This window comes from Neovison vison, chromosome 11 (genome assembly GCF_020171115.1).
Source record: "Neovison vison isolate M4711 chromosome 11, ASM_NN_V1, whole genome shotgun sequence".
NCBI classification, from domain to species: Eukaryota; Metazoa; Chordata; class Mammalia; order Carnivora; family Mustelidae; genus Neogale; species Neogale vison.
In genome coordinates, this window is record NC_058101.1 from 29,921,324 (window position 1) to 29,940,663 (window position 19,340).

A 19,340-nucleotide genomic window follows, 5' to 3' on the forward strand; every position below is an offset into this window, starting at 1 on the left:
GCTAAGAGGACCATTTTAAAATAGAATTTTTCTTTATGTTTCTGTAAAATGAGATAGTTCTTGCCAGGCATTATTCCGGAGCATGATTTAGTGCCCTGAGAGAGGAGACTGCCAATCTTTTCACTCATAAAGGCAGCGGAAGGGGGGTGGAAACGTGATTATCAGGAATGCACCGAGCCCGCTCATTCATTCATTCATTCAATTAGATATTCAGCATCTCCTGAGAGCTCATTTGTGCCGGGCACTGTGCCAGGTACCGGGACTGCAAAGCGAAATGAGACAACGCCCAACACTCACAATTAACAACGATAATTAACAAAAATTAGCAGAACCATCGTGAGCCTGGGGAAAACAGATTAGGTACTGTGTAAGCTTGCCACGCGTCTCTCTGGGAAGGCAGACTCAGAATTCAAACGCGGGAGAACAAGAGGCAGGGGCCCCCGAAATAGTGGCAGGCAGGAGGGAAGGCCAGGAGGAAGAAGGAAGCTTCTTTCCCCAGGGAGGGAATCTGTCAAGGCCACGCAAACGTTTCTCTGAGGTTGAGAGAGAGAAGAGGTTTGTTTTTCTTTGGGGAAAAACGGAGCCCTTTTCCCCACTGGGCTCGATTTCTAGTAGGAGAAGCCCCGCCTCTTTGGGCCGTAGATTGGTCCAACTCTTTTTCAGATAATTTATGCCAGCATCCGCTGTGTCTGATTGGCTCCCCGGCTCAATCCCGCTGGGAGTCGCATCCTACCTGGCTGGGAGGTGTACTGCCGAGCCACACTCATCCCCTCGGTACTCTCCTGGCTGGTGCTGAGGTGGGAGAAAAAGTCCTAGCTTGGAGAACTGAGCGGAAAAAGCGATCCTGATGGGTTCTTGGAAAGCTTTTCTCTTCTCTCCCTTTCTTCTGTGGAGTCAAAGTAGAGTGGTGAGGCTCATGTTCTTGTTACTGACCCTGCATCTGGGAAACTGGTGAGTAAATTCAAGGATTTAAAACTGTTCTTTGGGATCAACCCCCTTCCCCCTCATTTCTTTCTCTTTTGGAAATCATTCTAAGTTAAGTAATTTGCATTTCTCTGGGCACAAGTGCAATAGTTTACCATCGTTTTATTTTCTGGTTAGATACACTTATTTTCCGATAGGATGAGATGAGGCTGTGTGTGAAAGCATGGTAGGCAGTTCAGTTTTGGATTTGTTTTGTTTTGTTTTGTTTTGTTTTGGCTTGTTTGACTTGACACAGTGGAAACTTGTAAAGGTTCAGTTCCTAGGATGGGGAGTAGAAATGAGTTTGGTACTAAATCTAGTCAATGAATGTCATTGATGAACTTTCTAGATAATTCTGCATTTTAAAGAGAAAGTTATTTTAGAGACTTGTTACACAACATGGTATGTATGATGCTTTTCTATAAATAAATATTGATTTTCCCCTTTATTATTATTATTATTTTGCTCTTCTGGAAAAACCCAATGTTACATTTGGAGAGAGATTATAAATATGGTTTAAAAACCAGGGTTAAGAGGGTGTTATATTTATGTTAGAGATGACATGTATATTTTATTGGGCTATCTGAATAATTTTTGAATGTGTGTGTGTGTGTGTGTGTGTGTGTGTGTAAGTGTGTTTGACAGAGAAAGAGAGACAGAGAGACAAAGAGAGAGACATTAGCAACCCCAAGCCTCCAGTTTAACAGGAACAGGATCTGGGCTCCTTTGGCTCTAATATCTTCCAATAAAACTTTGAAGTCATTCTGACAGAAAAATAAAATGCCAGGTATTGCACCTGGATATAAGAGTAGTGGTTGAAAGGAGTTAAAATATATCAAGACACAGACTCTATTATGGTCTTGGACATACTATTCATATCATGTAACTGTGTTTTATATGAATGCACATTTAACATTATATTATTGTATTATGTGATACTGTTTGGAACTCGAGTAAAACGCAATCACTATGCAGATGGAAACATGTCTTTATAACTAGTTGCATCATTACTAAAACAAAATTATTATGATTAATTTTACTATACAGCTAGAGTGAATATTTATCAGCAGATAGAACAACTATATCTTCTCTCCAAAAACAGAGAATGGATTAAAGTATGCTAAGCAATATTAGACTTGCCAGAAAATGTTTGACATATTATTTTTTAAAGTATTACAGTTTTAGTTTATTTACCTTTCTCCCTAGAAACTTAAATTCATTCTGCATGGACACAAACATACTACTGACTAATTATTTCTTGCATATAAGTCATATCATAATCACTTATTTCTTTGAATATATTGTCAAATTATAGAAGATATTTTGGCTGATCATGTATCAGTGCTTTCATGCATCTTCATAATATTACAAATGAATCTGTATTCTCATAAGTAAAAACAGATTTACCCAGTGGGTTTCTGAAATGACAACCTGTATGCTCCTTTGCCATTATAACTGCAAGTTTCTCTTGGAACCTAGTACACAAGCTGATCACTGAAATATCTAAAACAAAGCATCTAAAGAAATAATAAAGGCATAACATCTTTTGTTTTTGAGGATATTTACATTTCAATTTCCTAATTGGCTCCAGAACTCTCTTCAAGCTGTTCAGAGGTAGTTATGTAGTATAGCTGACACAGATGGGTTCTGGAAGTCTGGAGACATGATCTGTGCCAAGATTCCTTACCCTCTTTAAACACTTAATTCATCTAGAAAATTAAGGGCAGTAGATCATTTGTGATTTCTACAAGTTTTCATTATCAATATGTTTTAGATTTGAACTAAAACATAAAACAACTCCATGATTGCTCTCTTGGTTTTTCTTTGCAGTTTTAAAGAGTAAAATTCTAATTGGAATTCCATGTACTTTTTTTTTTAAGCATATGGAAGAGTCAGTGAGAGAGAAGTGTTATGCAATTAAAAATAGATAAATAATTGATTTTTATCATAATAGTGTAAGTAATTTGGATTATTCTGGCCAATCAATAAAAGAATATTCAAAAATAAATTTATATGTTTCTGTTATAATTAGCTGTCAGGGCCTCCATGATGAGAGTTTATATCTTCACTTTAAAGTAGTTACAGTTGTGGTAAAGTTCTTACCCTATTAATATTTAGCTAGAGATAACTGGTGTCAACATGTATAAACCAGTTACATTTATATTTTCATCTCCCTTTCTCCTTATTTGGAAGGGCCTTTCTAACTAATCATAAATGGTTCTGTATATAAGACTTCTGTTGTCTTATGTTGGTTTCTAAAATAAATCTTCAAAGTCACCTACTTGGGAATTTACCAAACTGGAATTTGTTATTTCTCATATTTAATCAGAGACAATACCTTGTTTCCTCATTAGTTTCCATCAAATGCATAGAGGAGAGACACTATTGATTTTTATATTGCTGAAGTATGAAAGCCTATCCTATTGTTGTAACTGAAAGCTATACTCATGGTTCCTGTGTTTCATTCTCTGTGAGGCTCCATGGCATCTTGAGAAGTTGGTTAAAATTTCTTAGCTAGATTTGACTTATTTATAACGTTGGAAAAATCTAATTCTAATCAGATTTTTAAGGAGAGTTGAAAAAGTGCTTGGAGGCTTTAGTTGTTCGAAGAAGTAATTTATGATAAGCTTTGACTAAGCAGTTATATTTGAGAGAGCCCAGGGAAAATAACTTGTTTTTTCCAAACAATTTCATGAGTCAATAATTGTACAATTTAACAGTCAGTTGCCCAAATGAAAATATTCAAATACACTTCCTTTATAAAATGTATTATTTTCAAGTAATTTCAGTAATGTATTTTGTGGAGGTGGTAGTGAATGATTTTTCTTTAGGCATTTAGAGTTTTGACTTAATTTTCTAATAAAACACTGATGCAAACTTGAGGACAAAATTACTGAGTAATGATGTTCCATGACAGTAAAATATTCAAAGAACCAAGGGACAAAATTCTTTTGGAACTAAAATGCAAATACTATAATAGAAAAATCCCCTGTATATATAGTCTTAGCTATATCCCTCTTCTATTTTGTTTCATTATATACTATCAGACATACCTCTGCCTAAGCAACAAAAGCAAATGTTAGACTTTTCATTCAATCATGAAATAGGCTAATCTAATATTTTATAGTTATATAAAGGCGAACAGAATTTGTCTAAGAAAATATTAATGATGGCAGGGTCCCAAAGGAGAGGAGACAAGGCAAGGTGGAAAAGTGGGGAAAAAGGGCTCTTGAGATATTATCAAAATATGATAAATGACTATCACGAGAGAAAGAGGAAAGGTGGGCATAAATTAAATGTATGGGCCTCAGGGGGATAATTCACATATACACCAGGTACCAATTGAGAATCCTGGACTTGGCCATTAGAATGTAAATTCTGGTTTTAGCTCCACCATTTCCCACTAGGGTGATTTCAGGAAAATCTTTGAGGCAGAGAGTTCTCATTTGTGAAAATGGAAATGACATTCTCCTTTCCAGCTTGTTTCAAGACCAAGAGAGAAAATTTGTGCCAAGTACATAGCACTTAAAATTTTAACTGAAAAGACATAACAACAGATATTCTGAGAATTACAGTGATTCTAGTATTATTTATACTGGTGAAAGTTGTCTCAATTACAGTAAAGTCCTTGAATCCTTATGCATTATTAGACATGTTTTGAATTCCAGAGAGATCATTCATTCTTTTAATCAACAAATATTTCTTGAATAACTGTTACGAGCCATACACAGTGCAACATGCTGGGTTTACAGTGGTGAATAGACTAGACATGAGTACTACCTATATGTCGTTTATACTCACTGCCAAGGCCTAGATTATGGTATTACTCAAACCAAAACATCTTGTAGTCTCAGTAAGGAAACATGCACTCAGAACTCCAAGGTTGAACAGAACCGTCTGCTGTTCGAAAAGATCTCAATCAAGGAAAGAAAATTAGAGAGCCATGAGGTTTCTCATTACAGTACCAGAAGACTATGGGGGAAATGTTTCCAAAATTATAAAGATAAATGTTCAACCTAGAACGTTATACTTAGTCAAGTAACCAGACAAGTATGAAGGGATAATATTGCTTAGATACTGTTCTTCTCCCCATTTTGCAGATGGGAAAGCTGGGACACAACAATTTTTAGGAACTCGCTGAACATCTTATTGCTGCTAAATGCTGAATCCGAGACTCAAGTCCATGTGTCTTATGCCCAGAGCCTGCATTCTTTCACACTTCTCAGATTACAAATGCAATATAAGTTACAGCAAATAGCATGACTCTGGATGAATGAGAAAAAAGGAAAAGAGGGATGTTAGGAATAAGGAAAGGAAAGAACAGACAATGTCATTGGTAGAAACATAGTAAGTATAAAAATCTACTGTGTACCTATCACATAATCTGGAATATTATATGTAGTGTTAGATTAATTATTTTAGGAAAAACTTCAACAAAGTGGAACACTTGATCTAAAAAGAATATCATAGGTTAAAGAGTTAAAAGGAATAATTTGGAATTCAGATAAGTTTTTTTTTGAAGACTCACATAGCAACTTATTTTTAAAGATGCTATATAAAATCATGGTTGAATTTATTACACGTAGGTATAGCAAACAAACCATAAGTGAGTAGGGAAAGCTATGGGGAGGCAGATTTTCTTTCAACACTAAAGGCCTCTAACAAAATAATGGATGTCTTATCACTAGACTTCTTCAAGCAGAAGCTTGTTAGAGTTCTTGTACTCTGTGGGAGGCAGATGAAATTTATGTCTCTTTCTATTTTTAAATATCTCAGAATCTAATTCTATTTGTACTAAAATAGTTTAACCAACTGAAGCCTCATGTTTCAGGAAATAGTCTTAGCTGTTAATTCACTCAGTAAACATTTATTGAGCATTAGCATTCATTCAACAAATATTTACTCAGTGCCTACTGTGTGTTAAGCAGAGTTCTAACAACTGGAGATGCAGTGGTAAGTAAGACAGAATCTTTTCCTAATAGTGTTTTTATCCTGAATACGGGGCATATATGTAAGAATATATGCTAGATGCACAGGACAAAGAAGACAGAGTCCCTGTCTCCAGAGAATCTGAACTCCAGTAGTTTATGTTGGTGATAAAATGCTATATTTGCTACTCAGAATTCTAGATGAGCTATAATGGGGACATCAAGGAAGCCGGCATCAGCTGCAACTCTGGGGAAAGACTGAATGCTGTCAGCTGTCATGTATTAGTGAAGGAGAGACAGACAGATTGGAGAGAGAGAGAACATTACTAGTCTGTGGCCAGCAGTATAGTCTCACAGTTTCATAGGTCTTTTAAAATTGAAAACTGTATTCCTACATCTTCTGAGAGATCCTTTCCTCTGGTCATCTAACCTGTGGCATTAAAATAGCAACATCCTGGGTGCCTGGATATCTCAGTTGGTTGGCTGTCTGCTTTTAACTCCAGTCATGATCTTGGTGTCCCAGAGATCCAGTTCTCCATGGGGCTCCCTGCTCAGTGGGGAGTCTGCTTCTCTCTCTGCCCTTCACTCCATGTTCTCTCTCTCGCATGCTCATTCTCTCTGAAATAAATAAATAAAATCTTAAAAAAAATAAAATAGCAACATCCTGTTGTAGCCTGTATCATTTAGTTTAATAGTGAACTTCCAAACTGTAGGAATCCATTTCCTCCCAGATAAAATGTATTTGGAGATTTAAAATTTCTCCTTATTTTTAGACAAATACATTGAGTAACACAGTAGTAGAGATTGTGCTAGGCATTAAGGACAGAGAAGCACTCTAACTTGGGCATTTCAGAAAGTCTATGATTGGAATATAGTTAATCTAATATAAATAGTTTAATATTGGTATGATCAGGTGATTTGGTTCTCCAGGTAGCTTTAAGACTGCTAGAATTAGATTCTGGACAAGTTAATATTTGAGTAGATTTCTAGGACTGTTACTTGTGGTTGCACAGTTTGTGAATCGCTTAACCACAGGGACATTACTCAACTCTCACTTATCCTAGTTATGTATAATTATCAAAATAATCTTCCAACACAGGAAAAAGAGTGTTTTGTGTAAAGATTGCCTTTTCCACAAAATAGCCATATTGACTAGAACAAAGTAACCATATTGGCTAGATTAAATTTAAGTGTTACTCTGACATGTATGTTCTATAAACAAATTTGTGGTTCTGTGCAGGTGGTTTATGAGTGTATGTTTGTGTCTGTCATTTCCTTAGTAAGAGTTCTTTTTGAAAAACCTTCAAACTGTCACACCTGGAATGACTAGAAAGATAGTTTTGCTGTTTTTGTTTTATGCATTTGGATTCTCTTCTTTTTAAGTGAATGGGTCTGAAGGTATCCTTATGTCAATGAAAATAGTTTAATCTCTCATTTTGTAATCCCAAGACTTAGAAAAAAAGCATATTTTTCTGCATTCAAAGGAACTAATTGCCATTTCCTTCTTCAACTTAATTTTAAGATCTTTTAATATGTGTTCTAATTTAATCAGCTTCCACTTTACAAAGTTTTTAGCCCACTTATAGAATTTATCTGATGCATAAGAGCATCGAAGGCTTAGAGAATATGAATGTCATGAAGAATTATATTGTTTCTAAGACTAATTTCTGTTCTGTCAAGATCTATATATATAAATTGGAACAATAGAGAATTCAGTGTTTATTTTAATATACTTTCAACCCAGTTGTCATTTTTAATAGACTTAATGAAAATTATGGTTTATTTTCTCTTCTCTAAAAAATGTGTTTTATTTTTTTTTAAATTCTGGCAGGGCAAATTTCACCTTACAATTCCCTTTTTCATTAATTTCTGTAAACTCCCATATTGATTCTTGTACTTAGTTATAATGATTTTAACCTCTAATGTCTGAACTATGGAATTCAAATTAAAACTTCATTAATTCTATAAGCTAATTTGGGGAAAATATATTAACAATCTTGTTTAATAGCCAAAATGTTTACTTTGCCTTTTTTTCTGTTTTTTTTATTCTTCCTTTATTTTTCACATAAAGCTTGTACCTACCTTACTACATTTCCTCTTAGTAATTGTATAAGCCATATTGTTATTGTGAAAAAAAAATTTGTTTTTATTTATGAGGGGTTGGTGCTGGTTTCAGAAAGGTACTTTTTTAAAATTAATTTTATATTAGATTACCTATAATAATAAATTCTCCTATTAAGGCCAACAGTTACAGTTTTTAGCTATTTATTTCCTTGATTCACTGTAATTTTAGCTGCAAATAGCAAGATGAGATCTAATATTCTTTCCATTTATTCAATGAATATTTTTATTGGACACCTACTATGTGTTAGGCATTGGGCTATGTACCAATGATACCACACTGAAAACTTTAACCCTTGTCTTCAAAGAGCTTAGAGAAGGTCATAAATAAATAAGGTAGTTAATTAAGACACAATGTGATCAGTTTCATGGGAGAGGTAAGCCCTGGACATTTCAGAAACACAAAGTGGAACACATTTACTTAATATTCGGGGCTAGGCTCCCTCTTCCTTTCTCAAATTTCCTAAGTATTCACCTCTATGTGTGTTAACTGATGGATCCTATATTCCACTGTGCTTAAAAAAAATATATATATATATATCCAATTGAGTGGACTATAATTTCACCTCTCTAAAACTCTGAAAGTTCAGGGGTGCCTGGGTGGCTCAGTGGTTAAGCCTCTGCCTTTGGCTCAGGTCATGATCTCAGGGTCCTGGGATTGAGCCCCACATCGGGCTCTCTGCTCGGTAGGGAGCCTGCTCCCCCCCCCCCTTCTCTCTCTGCCTGCCTCTCTGGCTACTTGTGGTCTCTGTCTGTCAAATAAATAAATAAAATTTTTTAAACAAATAAATAAATAAATAAAATAAAACTCTGAAAGTTCAGATCTATAATCCTGTCATGCTTTTACTTCCCTTGCTTCCCTACATTTACAAATAATAAAAATGATTCAGAGCTACAACTATAGAAAAAAGCTCCGTACAAAAGAATTTAGCAGCTAGAAATTAAAGGAAAAAAAGAAAACAAAATTCTCTTTTTTATTCTTTACTGTGTTTTTCTCATCTTTTAATTTCAGATCTAAAATCAATAGCTCTAACTACTTTTTAAAAGCTAACTCCTGTAGGCTTTGGCATTAGGATATCTTCTACTCAGAAACATAAAAAGGGGTATGTTTCTCTTCTGGAACCTGTAGCTTGACTTATGCTTATAGAAATATATCTGATATTTATAAATAAATGCTAATCTTCTATGAGCAACAGCTCATAAATGAGGCCTGGCTTTGGAGTTTCTTCTCCATCATTTAAACAGATTAATGGAAGAGTTTTCTCCAGGTGTCAGAACCAGGACATTTGCAGTCACCTCTATATGAACTATATAAAGGATGGCTATATAATTTATCTTCCAAATGAGGCCATTTTGTGAGTGAAAGAGGGTGCTATTATTGTTCTAGGACAACAGGTGTAAACCAAAGCCATCCTGGGCAAACCCTGATGAATGTCAAGCTTTTTTGAAAGATAGTTTATATTAATTGATTGACTTGCTATGTAGACTTATATGATTTTTCTCTAGCTATAAAGATGAATTCTCTTCATAATTATATGGTATAACATACCTTGTTTTACTTAGCCTGTGTTTGTTATTTCTAGTTAAAAACATTTGCTTGTTTTATTAAGAAGAGTAATACATTCATTAAAGTAATTTTTCACATACAATAACTTATATAAACAGATTGATTTGTGTCATGTCTTATAGCTTAGGCAAAAAAAGACAAACCAACATTGGTGTAGGTGACTCAAAAATTTTCTTTAGTAAATAATTAGTGCTGTCAGTTAAAAAAGCGTGAGAAACAGAAACGTTGAAGAAGCAGATGCCAAGATGAGTTAGATGTGGATGAGATTTTTCAGAGAAATGCTGTGTAAGATAAACAAGAGGAAGTGGAAGTAAGTTGAGATGGGCCTCAGATAGTAGTGGTCTGACACCTCTGTGGTGATTGGGGGGGTGGGGAGAGCAGTTTGTGTCAGAGGAGTCTCAGACTCCTGGGCACTTCCAACAAAGTTTTGACCAGGCCAGTGAGAGTTATCTAACAGGAGTTGTCCTTTAGAGAAGCCCCTACCTAGTCCTGCAGGAATGGACAGGTACTAGTCTATGTTCAGTTATTGCTTCTATGTTCAGTTATTGCTCAAAGCTGCTGAGGGAAACTTGGGTCTGGTGCCCATGCAGTTCAGGTCTGGAAAGTTTGCAGCTGGGATATCAGTTAACTCTGTTCCCATGGAAGAACTAAGTAGCGAATTTTCAGGGCTGTCACTGTTGTTTTCTTAGCAGAGCATCAAGCTCTGCTTCTCTCCGTAAAAGGCTCTATTTAATTATTATTAAAAATGTATTTCAGGGGTGCCTGGGTGGCTCAGTCATTAGGCGTCTGCCTTTGGGCTCAGGTCATGATCCAGAGTCCTGGGATCAAGCCCCTCATCGGGTTCTCTCATCAGGTTGCTTCTCCCCCTCCCACTCCCCCTGCTTGTGTTCGCTCTCTCACTGCATCTCTCTCTGTCCAATAAACAAATAAAATCTTAAAAAAAAGAGAAATGTATTTCAAAATACTATCTGATTTATAAGAAAAGCCAACTCATTTTTAGGTAGACATTAATGACAAATTACCTCCTTTTCATGTATTTATATTATAAAAGTCTACAAAAAGATTCTAACACATATTAATATATAGATAAAATTCAATTTTCTGCAGCTCTGCTAGTGTAGAATTCTTAGTGTACTTATTATGTCACTTTTCCATTAAATCTTCAGCCATTTTACATGTAGGTTTTGGTAAAAATGAATTGTTGATGTTATTTTTCATATAACGTTAAATATGAAAATAATTTTCTATTTTTGTAGACTATTCACAAAGTCAGTTAAACAGATACATCCATAAATCATAGGGTTACACAATTATTTACTTAAACATACTTTTAGTATTTAAAATTTGTGCTATCATAGATAATACTGTGATAAACATCTTTGCATATGATGGTTTTCTTCTTTTTCTTTTTAGGATTTTATTTATTTATTTGACAGAAATGGACATAGCAAGAGAGGGAACATAAGCAGGGGGAGTGGGAGAGGGAGAAGCAGGCTTCCCGTTGAGCAGGGAATCAGATGCACGACTCCAGGACTCTATCCCAGGACCCTGGGATTTTGATGTGAGCCTAAGGCAGATGCTTAATGACGGAGCCACCCAGGCATCCCGCATATGATGGTTTTCTCTATCATTTGTTTAAATTGTTTTCTCCTTTATTAGAAAATAAGCTAATTTAGATCAGGAATACAACTTTGTCTTTGTGGTACATGATATTACCCTTATAAATGAATTAAAACATTGGATTGAAAGTTAAACACACATGTTATTAAGTGTGTGTGTGTGATTCCCCAAAATTATTATTCCAACCTTTTGGAATTCAAGGATGGAGATTAGCATCCTATCCACACACAATCCAAATGTACTAATTACCTACCACAAGTGTTGCTGTATTCTTATGAATTAGAAAACTCACAGTCCAAGTCCAACCACCTGGATTTTTTATTAAAGATAAAATGAGATGATACTGTGGAAATCCCCCCCCCAAAAAAAATGTGAGAGAGAGAAAACAGCCTTCAAATTAAGTTAATCTTCTCTGTTCTGTTATTTAATAGGGTATGTTCTGGAAACCCTATAAATCTATTTTTTTCTCATCTGTAAAGTAGAAATATTAATATTTATTTCATGGAATTACTCTAGATTAAATGAAATAAAATGTGGAAAGAATGTAGCACACAATTCCTGAAACATGGTAAGAAATTAATGGTGCTATATAAGCATTCAGCTTTTGTTAGTAACAATAAAAAATATCAATCTTTAAAATAACAGTTATTAAAATTTTATACTCAGGGATCTAAATGCATTTCCATTAATTTTAAAATTAAATTTTTTCAAGTTATTTAAAAGAAGTCCTTGAGCACGAGTCAAGAAAGGTCTCAGTGTTACATAAGAATCATACTTCTTTCCCCCAAATAAATGGTCACTCAATGTATATAAACATTACAAGAGTCCTCAAGCCTGTAAAAGATATTAAGACATCAGATAAACTATGTGAATTATTTTTAAATTACAACAAGTACTTTTTCATCACCAAAATAATACCAATAAGATCTTAATGTAATTAATGAATATTCTGAAGGTAATTTAGAAAGCTTGGAGGGAAGATGCAGAAAAAATTAACTATAATGAGATTTCCTTTCTATTTTTGCCAAAAATGAGGACAGTGAGCTTTGTGGTAGCACTGAGATTCTCATCTTAACCTTTGAGCTAGCTGGGAAAAGGGGAATATAAATCACTATGAGCATGCGCTTTTGGATTATCAGGATGTTGCTACTGTTAAAAAATAGAAAAAGCTTTTTATTTTTTTTTCCCTGGAAACTTCCATTTGACTACAATCATGTTTCAAAGAAAGATCACTGCTTATATGTGCACTGGCCTGCCTCTAACCACCAGATGTTTCATTCTATAAAACTGGGATTTAAAGCTAAATGGATGCTCTAAAATTTGGGCTGTTGCCAGTGTCTTAGCAATTCTAATTAGATAAGATAACTTTCCTGGAGGACATTCCAGCAGGGACTCTTTATACTTCAGTATTTTCAGTGCTTTAGTTTATGAATGAATGCATGTATGTGTATGTATGTATTTTATTATAGGAAATAAATTATTTTAAATAAATCATATAACTATATTTCTATACTATATATTTTTTAAAGTTAAATATGGCAGGCAGGACAATTAATATAAATAAGCTCTTCATTAAAAACCTGTTAACTTAATGTACCATAAGTGTTCACACATAAATTTAGGTTGTGTACTGTGGTAGTACACTACCCTCGAATCTCAGCAGCTTATGACCCTGAGTGCTGATTTCTCATTCAGGCTACGTGTCTCTTGTGGGTCAACTGTGGCTCTGTCCATGTTGTCTTCACTCTGGGAGTGAAGTAATGGTGAAACCTTTATGTAGGCTGGTCTTTTGGCCGAAGCACAACAATGATACAGTGAACTGTGCACTGCCATTAAACCTTCTGCTTAGTAGTGAAGCATGTCACACATACTCATTAGCCAAAGCAAATCACAGGGCCACACCTGAGTTCAACAGAACAGGGAAATATAATCCTCTACAGCAAGGAAGGAACATTTCAGGTCACATGACCAAGTCAGAAGTCAGTGGAGTGAAAAGTATAATTCTCTGACAAGAAGGAGAGAAGAAATATTGAGAATAATAGCCCACCCCACTATCTGTTGATAATAACTATCCACAGAATTACTATGGAGAAAAATGAGGTAGCAAATACTTTAAGGTAAAGATATAATTTATAATATTAATTTGTACTCCTTAAGGATAAAAGTGTGGATTTGCAATATATGTATATACCAAATCGTTCTGCTGTAAATCTTAAATTTATAGTATAATATATGTCAATTATATCTCAATAAAACTGGACATTTTTTAAAAGATTTATTTACTTAGAGAGAGAGAGAGCGTGCATGCGGGTAGAGGGAGGGGCAGAAGGAGAGGAAGAGAACTAGAGGGTATCATGCTTAGCGAAATAAGTCAAGCGGAGAAAGACAACTATCATATGATCTCCCTGATATGAGGAAGTGGAGATGCAACATGAGGGGTTAAGGGGGTAGGAGAAGAATAAATGAAACAAGATGGGATTGGGAGGGAGACAAACCATAAGTGACTCTTAATCTCACAAAACAAACTAAGGGTTGCTGGGGGGAGGGGGTTTGGGAGAAGGGGGGGTGGGGTTATGGACATTGGGGAGGGTATGTGCTATGGTGAGTGCTGTGAAGTGTGTAAACCTGGCGATTCACAGACCTGTACCCCTGGGGATAAAAATATATTATATGTTTATAAAAAATAAAAAAATTTAAAATTAAAAAAAAGATACTCCCCTCTAAGCTGGGAGCCTGAAGCAGGACTCAATTTCAGGACTCTGAGATCATGACCTGAGCTAAAATCAAGAGTGGGCTGCTTAACTGATTGAGCCACCCAGGCACCGCTGGGCGGGGGGGGGGTTTTAAGAAGGATAAAGACAGTGAGCACTGCATTAGCTAAGATGTTTTATGTGCAAAGCAGAAGAAATCTAAAAGGATACTGTAGAAAAATCAACTCAAGATAGTAAATCAAATTTTCATGTTTACTGCTAGAGGGAAGCTTATCTCTGAAACATATACAAACAACTCATATATTTTGGATTTACCTGACTTCACTAATGTAAGTGTTTAGTCTTTGGACCCCTTTTCACTGGAGGACTGAGATATACTAGAGTAGGTGTTCAGTCTAGGATGATCATACTCATTTGAAGATGGCATTCTTTATGAGGAATAAAGAGAAGAGTAGTTTGCTTTACTTCTGATGAATTGTAGATGAACATCTATATTGCTGCATTTTCTACCACAGTGAAGAATTAAGCTGAATCCATATGCTTGTTAAACACAACGTATAGTAAGAAGCCTTAATTGGAGAGTTAGGACTTGATTCTCAGCTTTGCTAATAAGTGAGTTTGTGAATGGCTAGTTCTCTACTGTCTTCAGTTTTCTCATTTATAAAATAAAGGCAATGGCACTACTTGATTTCTAAAGTCTCACTTCTAGTCATAAAACTTGATAGTCATGCCCCTCTCCATAAATGTGGCAGGTCAGTCACCCATTCATGATTTGATGACAAGACAATCTCTGACAAATTCTTGGAATGTGATACCTGGGTTCTTCTGAATTGAAAGGAATAATCATAGATGTGTTCAATACTTTTTATTTTTTACACATGCATTTTTAAATATCTCACCAGTTATTACAAATTTTCTTATATTTATTTACCTTTTATTTTTGTATTTTGGGGTATGGTGGTTTAGAGTCACCATATACAGTTGTACAGAGTGTGTACTATACAAATCTATGACTGCCATTCACATTTTCAGTGCCTAATCTCTATGGCCTTTAATAACAGCTGTGGTGGCCAAGATTTAATTTATTATTTCAATATTATGTGCTTCATTTCTGGTACTGAATTCTTAATTTTTGAGTATTATTATAATAGTATGGTTCATAGGAGGAAAGAATTAGACTTACTTAATGTTAAATATTATAAATGCTTGTTCCCATCTTACTATTTCCTAACAGAATTATAGGAATTATGATTATCTAATACTGTGTTTTTCAGTACAGAATTTGGTTGAACTTTCTATCACTCAATTTTTTTTTAATTATTTAGTGTTGATAAAGTGGATGATGAAGATGATGAGGATTTAACAGTGAACAAAACCTGGGTCTTGGCACCAAGGATTCATGAAGGAGATATAACACAAATTCTCAACTCATTGCTTCAAGGCTATGACAATAAACTTCGCCCAGATATAGGAGGTAAGTTTGAGTTATTTTGGGATTTTGGTGACCTTATTTTGGTGGAAACCTACTTTACTGATGTTATTTTAATCATACAGTTCATATTCCTTGAGTATCTGATGTATGTCAGAGACTGCTAGGTTTGATAATTATTTAATTGGCACTGTTGAGAAATTCTGTCTGATGTGGGAAGAAAGGCATACAAATATTTCTGAAGTTATTATTTTATAACTGCTACAATAAAGGGTACAACAGCCAAGTTTTGATAAAACTGCCTGAAAAGCTGAGTGGTATTTCATAAAAAAGAATATTTAAAAGGTAAGTTGGGTTCTAATTTTGTGCAAATGCAGCACTGTTTTAATTAATTATAACCCTATAATAGTGTAGGTAATCCTAATTTTTTTCTTAGTCATTTGCATTTATGTATAAGTTTTATAATAATTAACTTCTAAGTCCCCCTAATGACATTAAAAACAAACACAAATTATAAACCAGCCTACATTTTTATTGGGAATGCATTAAATCTATGGTCAATATGGAGAAATTGAAATCATTACTATATTGAATTTTTACTATACTAAATTCATATTCAAATTCATCATATATTTCTTTATTTATGCATATATTTTTATTATTTCCTGTGAAGAAGTATTGAATATATTTTACTAGATTTAATCTATATATATTTTTTTAATTTTTTATTTTTTATAAATATATAATATATTTTTATCCCCAGGGGTACAGATCTGTGTATCGCCAGGTTTACACACTTCACAGAACTCACCAAAGCACATACCCTCCCCAATGTCCATAACCCCACCTCCCTTCTCCCCAACCCCCTCCCCCCAACAACCCTCAGTTTGTTTTGTGAGATTTAATTCTATATATTTTGAATTTGTGTTGCAAGTGTAAATAGATTTTTAAAATTTTATTTTCTAATTTTATATAAGCAGTTTCTAATTTTATATAAGCAGTATATAGAAAAGTTATTTTGCATATTTATTTTGTCTACAGGAAACTTGTGAAATTTCTTTCTCACTTTTAATTGCTTATTGTTATACTCTGTTAGATTTTCTACAAAGATAATAACTTATAAATTATGACTACATTGCAAATAATGTCTCTTTGTAAATAATGAATATTTTATTTTATTTTCAAAATTATACTTTTTTCATGTCATGTTGCATTGGCTAAGACTGGAGTAAATTTGAATAGTTTTGGGTTTTCCTGATATCAGGGAGAGCACTTCATATTTTACTATTAGGTATGATTGCTATAGGCTTTTTTTTTTTTTAAAGACAATCTTTGTAAATCCTTTCTCTTATTTTGCTTGAGTTCTTTTTTCCTCCTCAATGTTTCAAATAATTTCTGTACATCTATCGAAATAATCATATCAATTGTATATTGCCCCGTATTCTACTTACCATTTGTTCTGTAAGTAACTGTCTGATTTTTAAACCTCAAACCAAATTTTCATTTCTGTAACAAATGGCATTTTGGTTGTGATACGGTAACCTTAAAAAATATCACTAGATTCAGTTTGATAATGTTTTGTTTTGGAATTTTACATCTATGTTGATGAAGGACATTAGAAATTTATTTAACTTCCTATAATATGTCTTTCAGTGTTGGAACCAAGATCATGCTAACTTCTACAAATAAATTGTTTTCCCTCACTTTTCATCTTTGAAAGAGTTTGTCTAAAATGGATGCTATTTCTTCCTTAAATATTTAGAGAATTATGTGAAGTTATGCTAGCCTAGAGTTTAATTTGGAGAAGAATTTTTAACAATTCAATTACTTTAATAGTTTTGTAAACTGAACCTCTTAAGGAATAAAAATTTTCAAATTTGCTAGTTTTAAATTGTTTCATAATAACTTTTGTGATATTTTTGATGTTTTTAGTATCTGAGCTTTTTTTCTCTTTATCATTTCTGATATTAGTAATCTGTTCTTTCATTTATGAATTAATCTTGAAAGACTTTCTCAATTCTATTATTGTTATCATAAAATTTGGCTTTGTCAATTTTTTCTGTTGAAAACTTTCTTCTTTCTTTTTGTTTAAGATTTATTTGAGAGAGAGAGAAAGAGAGAGTGAGCACATCCATGGGGGCAGGGTAGAGGAAGGGAGAGAGAGAATCCACTAGCAAACTACTCAGTGTGGGAGCCCAGCAGGGACGCTCCATCCCAAGACCCTGGGGTAATGACCTGAGTGGAAACCAAGAGTTGGCCGCTTAACCGACTGAGCTGCCCGAGGGCCCTGAAAAATCTTCTTAAATTTCATTGTTTTACAACATTTGGCTTATTATGCTAATCTAATTTCCTCATATGCAATGTGCTGTTTTCTTAGATTGTCTTAATTATTTAATTTTAAAGTAACACTTAGCCTTAATAAAATGGTATCCATACATGGAATTTCCACAAACCCTTTAACCATAATGTTAACATTTTATATAACCATAGAAATCCTAAACTAAATCAAGAAAATAATATCCAGAATACCATTAACTACTCTAGAAACATTATTAAAAATATGGCAGGTGCCTCACTAATGTCTTCTTATCTGTTTCAGAATTTCGACAAAGATCACACGGTATTTTGTTCTCATGTCTTTTTATTTTCCTCCGATCTGATATAATTTCTATTTTCCTGTATGTTTCATAAACTTGATAACTTTAAAGAGTACTGGCCAGGGGAATGTCTGTCAGTTTGTTTGGTATTTTCATTACTCCACTGAGTTGATATATTTTAGATAAGGATAACGCAGAACTGATTGTGTGCCCTTTCAGTGTGTTGTATTAGGAGGTATGTGATGTTAACATAGCTTATTACTGGTGGTATTAATTTTAACACTTGGTTAGTGTGGTTTCATGTAGGTTTCTCCACTGTAAAGTTATTATTTTTCCCCTTCTAGATTAATACATATGTTGTGAGGAGATATAGTCAGGAGGATGGTCAACTATGTAAAAATTTCTCAGCCCATGTTTGTCCATTAAGCTAGTATCCATCAATGATTATTATCTGTAACAGTATTTATTACTGTGTTGTTTGCCTAGTGGTGACTCATTATTATCATTATTATCATTATTATCATCACTCCTTCTATGTATAATATTTGTAATTGTACTATAAGGAATAGCTGTGTTTATCCTCCATTTATTTATCTATTCATTTATACTCAGTATAGACATATCTATGTTTTACTTTATAGCTTATAACCCATTACTATCATTATTTTTTTGCTCAAAATAAATTTGGCACTGAAACTTCCAATAGTTTGGCTTCTGTGTCCCTTCATATGTCTCCATCATTTTCTGATCACATCCTTACTTTTTAGTTCATAAGATATTCCCAGCTCATCTTGATCCAAGAAGTGAAATTCACCATTTCTCCAAGGTATTTAGAAATCAAGATCAGGGCAGTAGGTATATTCATTGATACTGGGTGTTAGTGCTTCTTAACCATTTCAGTGAGGAGAAGTAGAAAATATATGTTCTACAAACACATTCACAGTTATCTATATTTCTATCTCTATCCCTTTTTACATGTATTGTAAACCATGAGTTCATACTGACAGCTCTGTTTCCGAACTGTTTCCTATTTCCTTATTTGTAATTCCTTTTATCAACAGTGAGACACCTGGTTCTGATTTATCCAAAGTATATTTTCTTATTTTTTCAATTCCAGTAAGTATAAAACGGAGTTCTAAAATTTTAACATGCCATTTGACAATGAAAATAAATTAACTGGAATAAAATACTCAAGTACAGTTATTTTCATCTTCAGTTTTACAGAATATAATTAAAATATTGTTCAACAATCTTAAGTTCTTATCCTTCAATGGTTATTCATTTTTAATACAGTTTGGCTCAAGTATTACTGGTTATATTCCACTTTGAGAGGAATTCATCCATGTCTATTTTTAGTACTTGCATGATTTTATTTGTTTATATTTAATTCCCTAATCCATTTGG

General features: G+C 34.0%; 1 protein-coding gene across 2 annotated transcripts in view; it reads left to right on the forward strand.

Annotated features, from left to right (window-relative positions):
• The first annotated feature begins 708 nt into the window (after positions 1 to 708).
• Positions 709 to 19,340, forward strand: part of GABRG1 (gamma-aminobutyric acid type A receptor subunit gamma1) — a 70,410-nt gene continuing 51,778 nt past the window's right edge. For both annotated transcript variants that reach the window (XM_044224756.1, XM_044224757.1), the window contains exons 1-2: positions 709 to 951; positions 15,236 to 15,384. In XM_044224756.1, the coding sequence (XP_044080691.1) occupies positions 848 to 951; positions 15,236 to 15,384 (253 nt within the window). In that variant the 5' untranslated portion in view covers positions 709 to 847. The remainder of the gene's footprint in view (positions 952 to 15,235; positions 15,385 to 19,340) is intronic.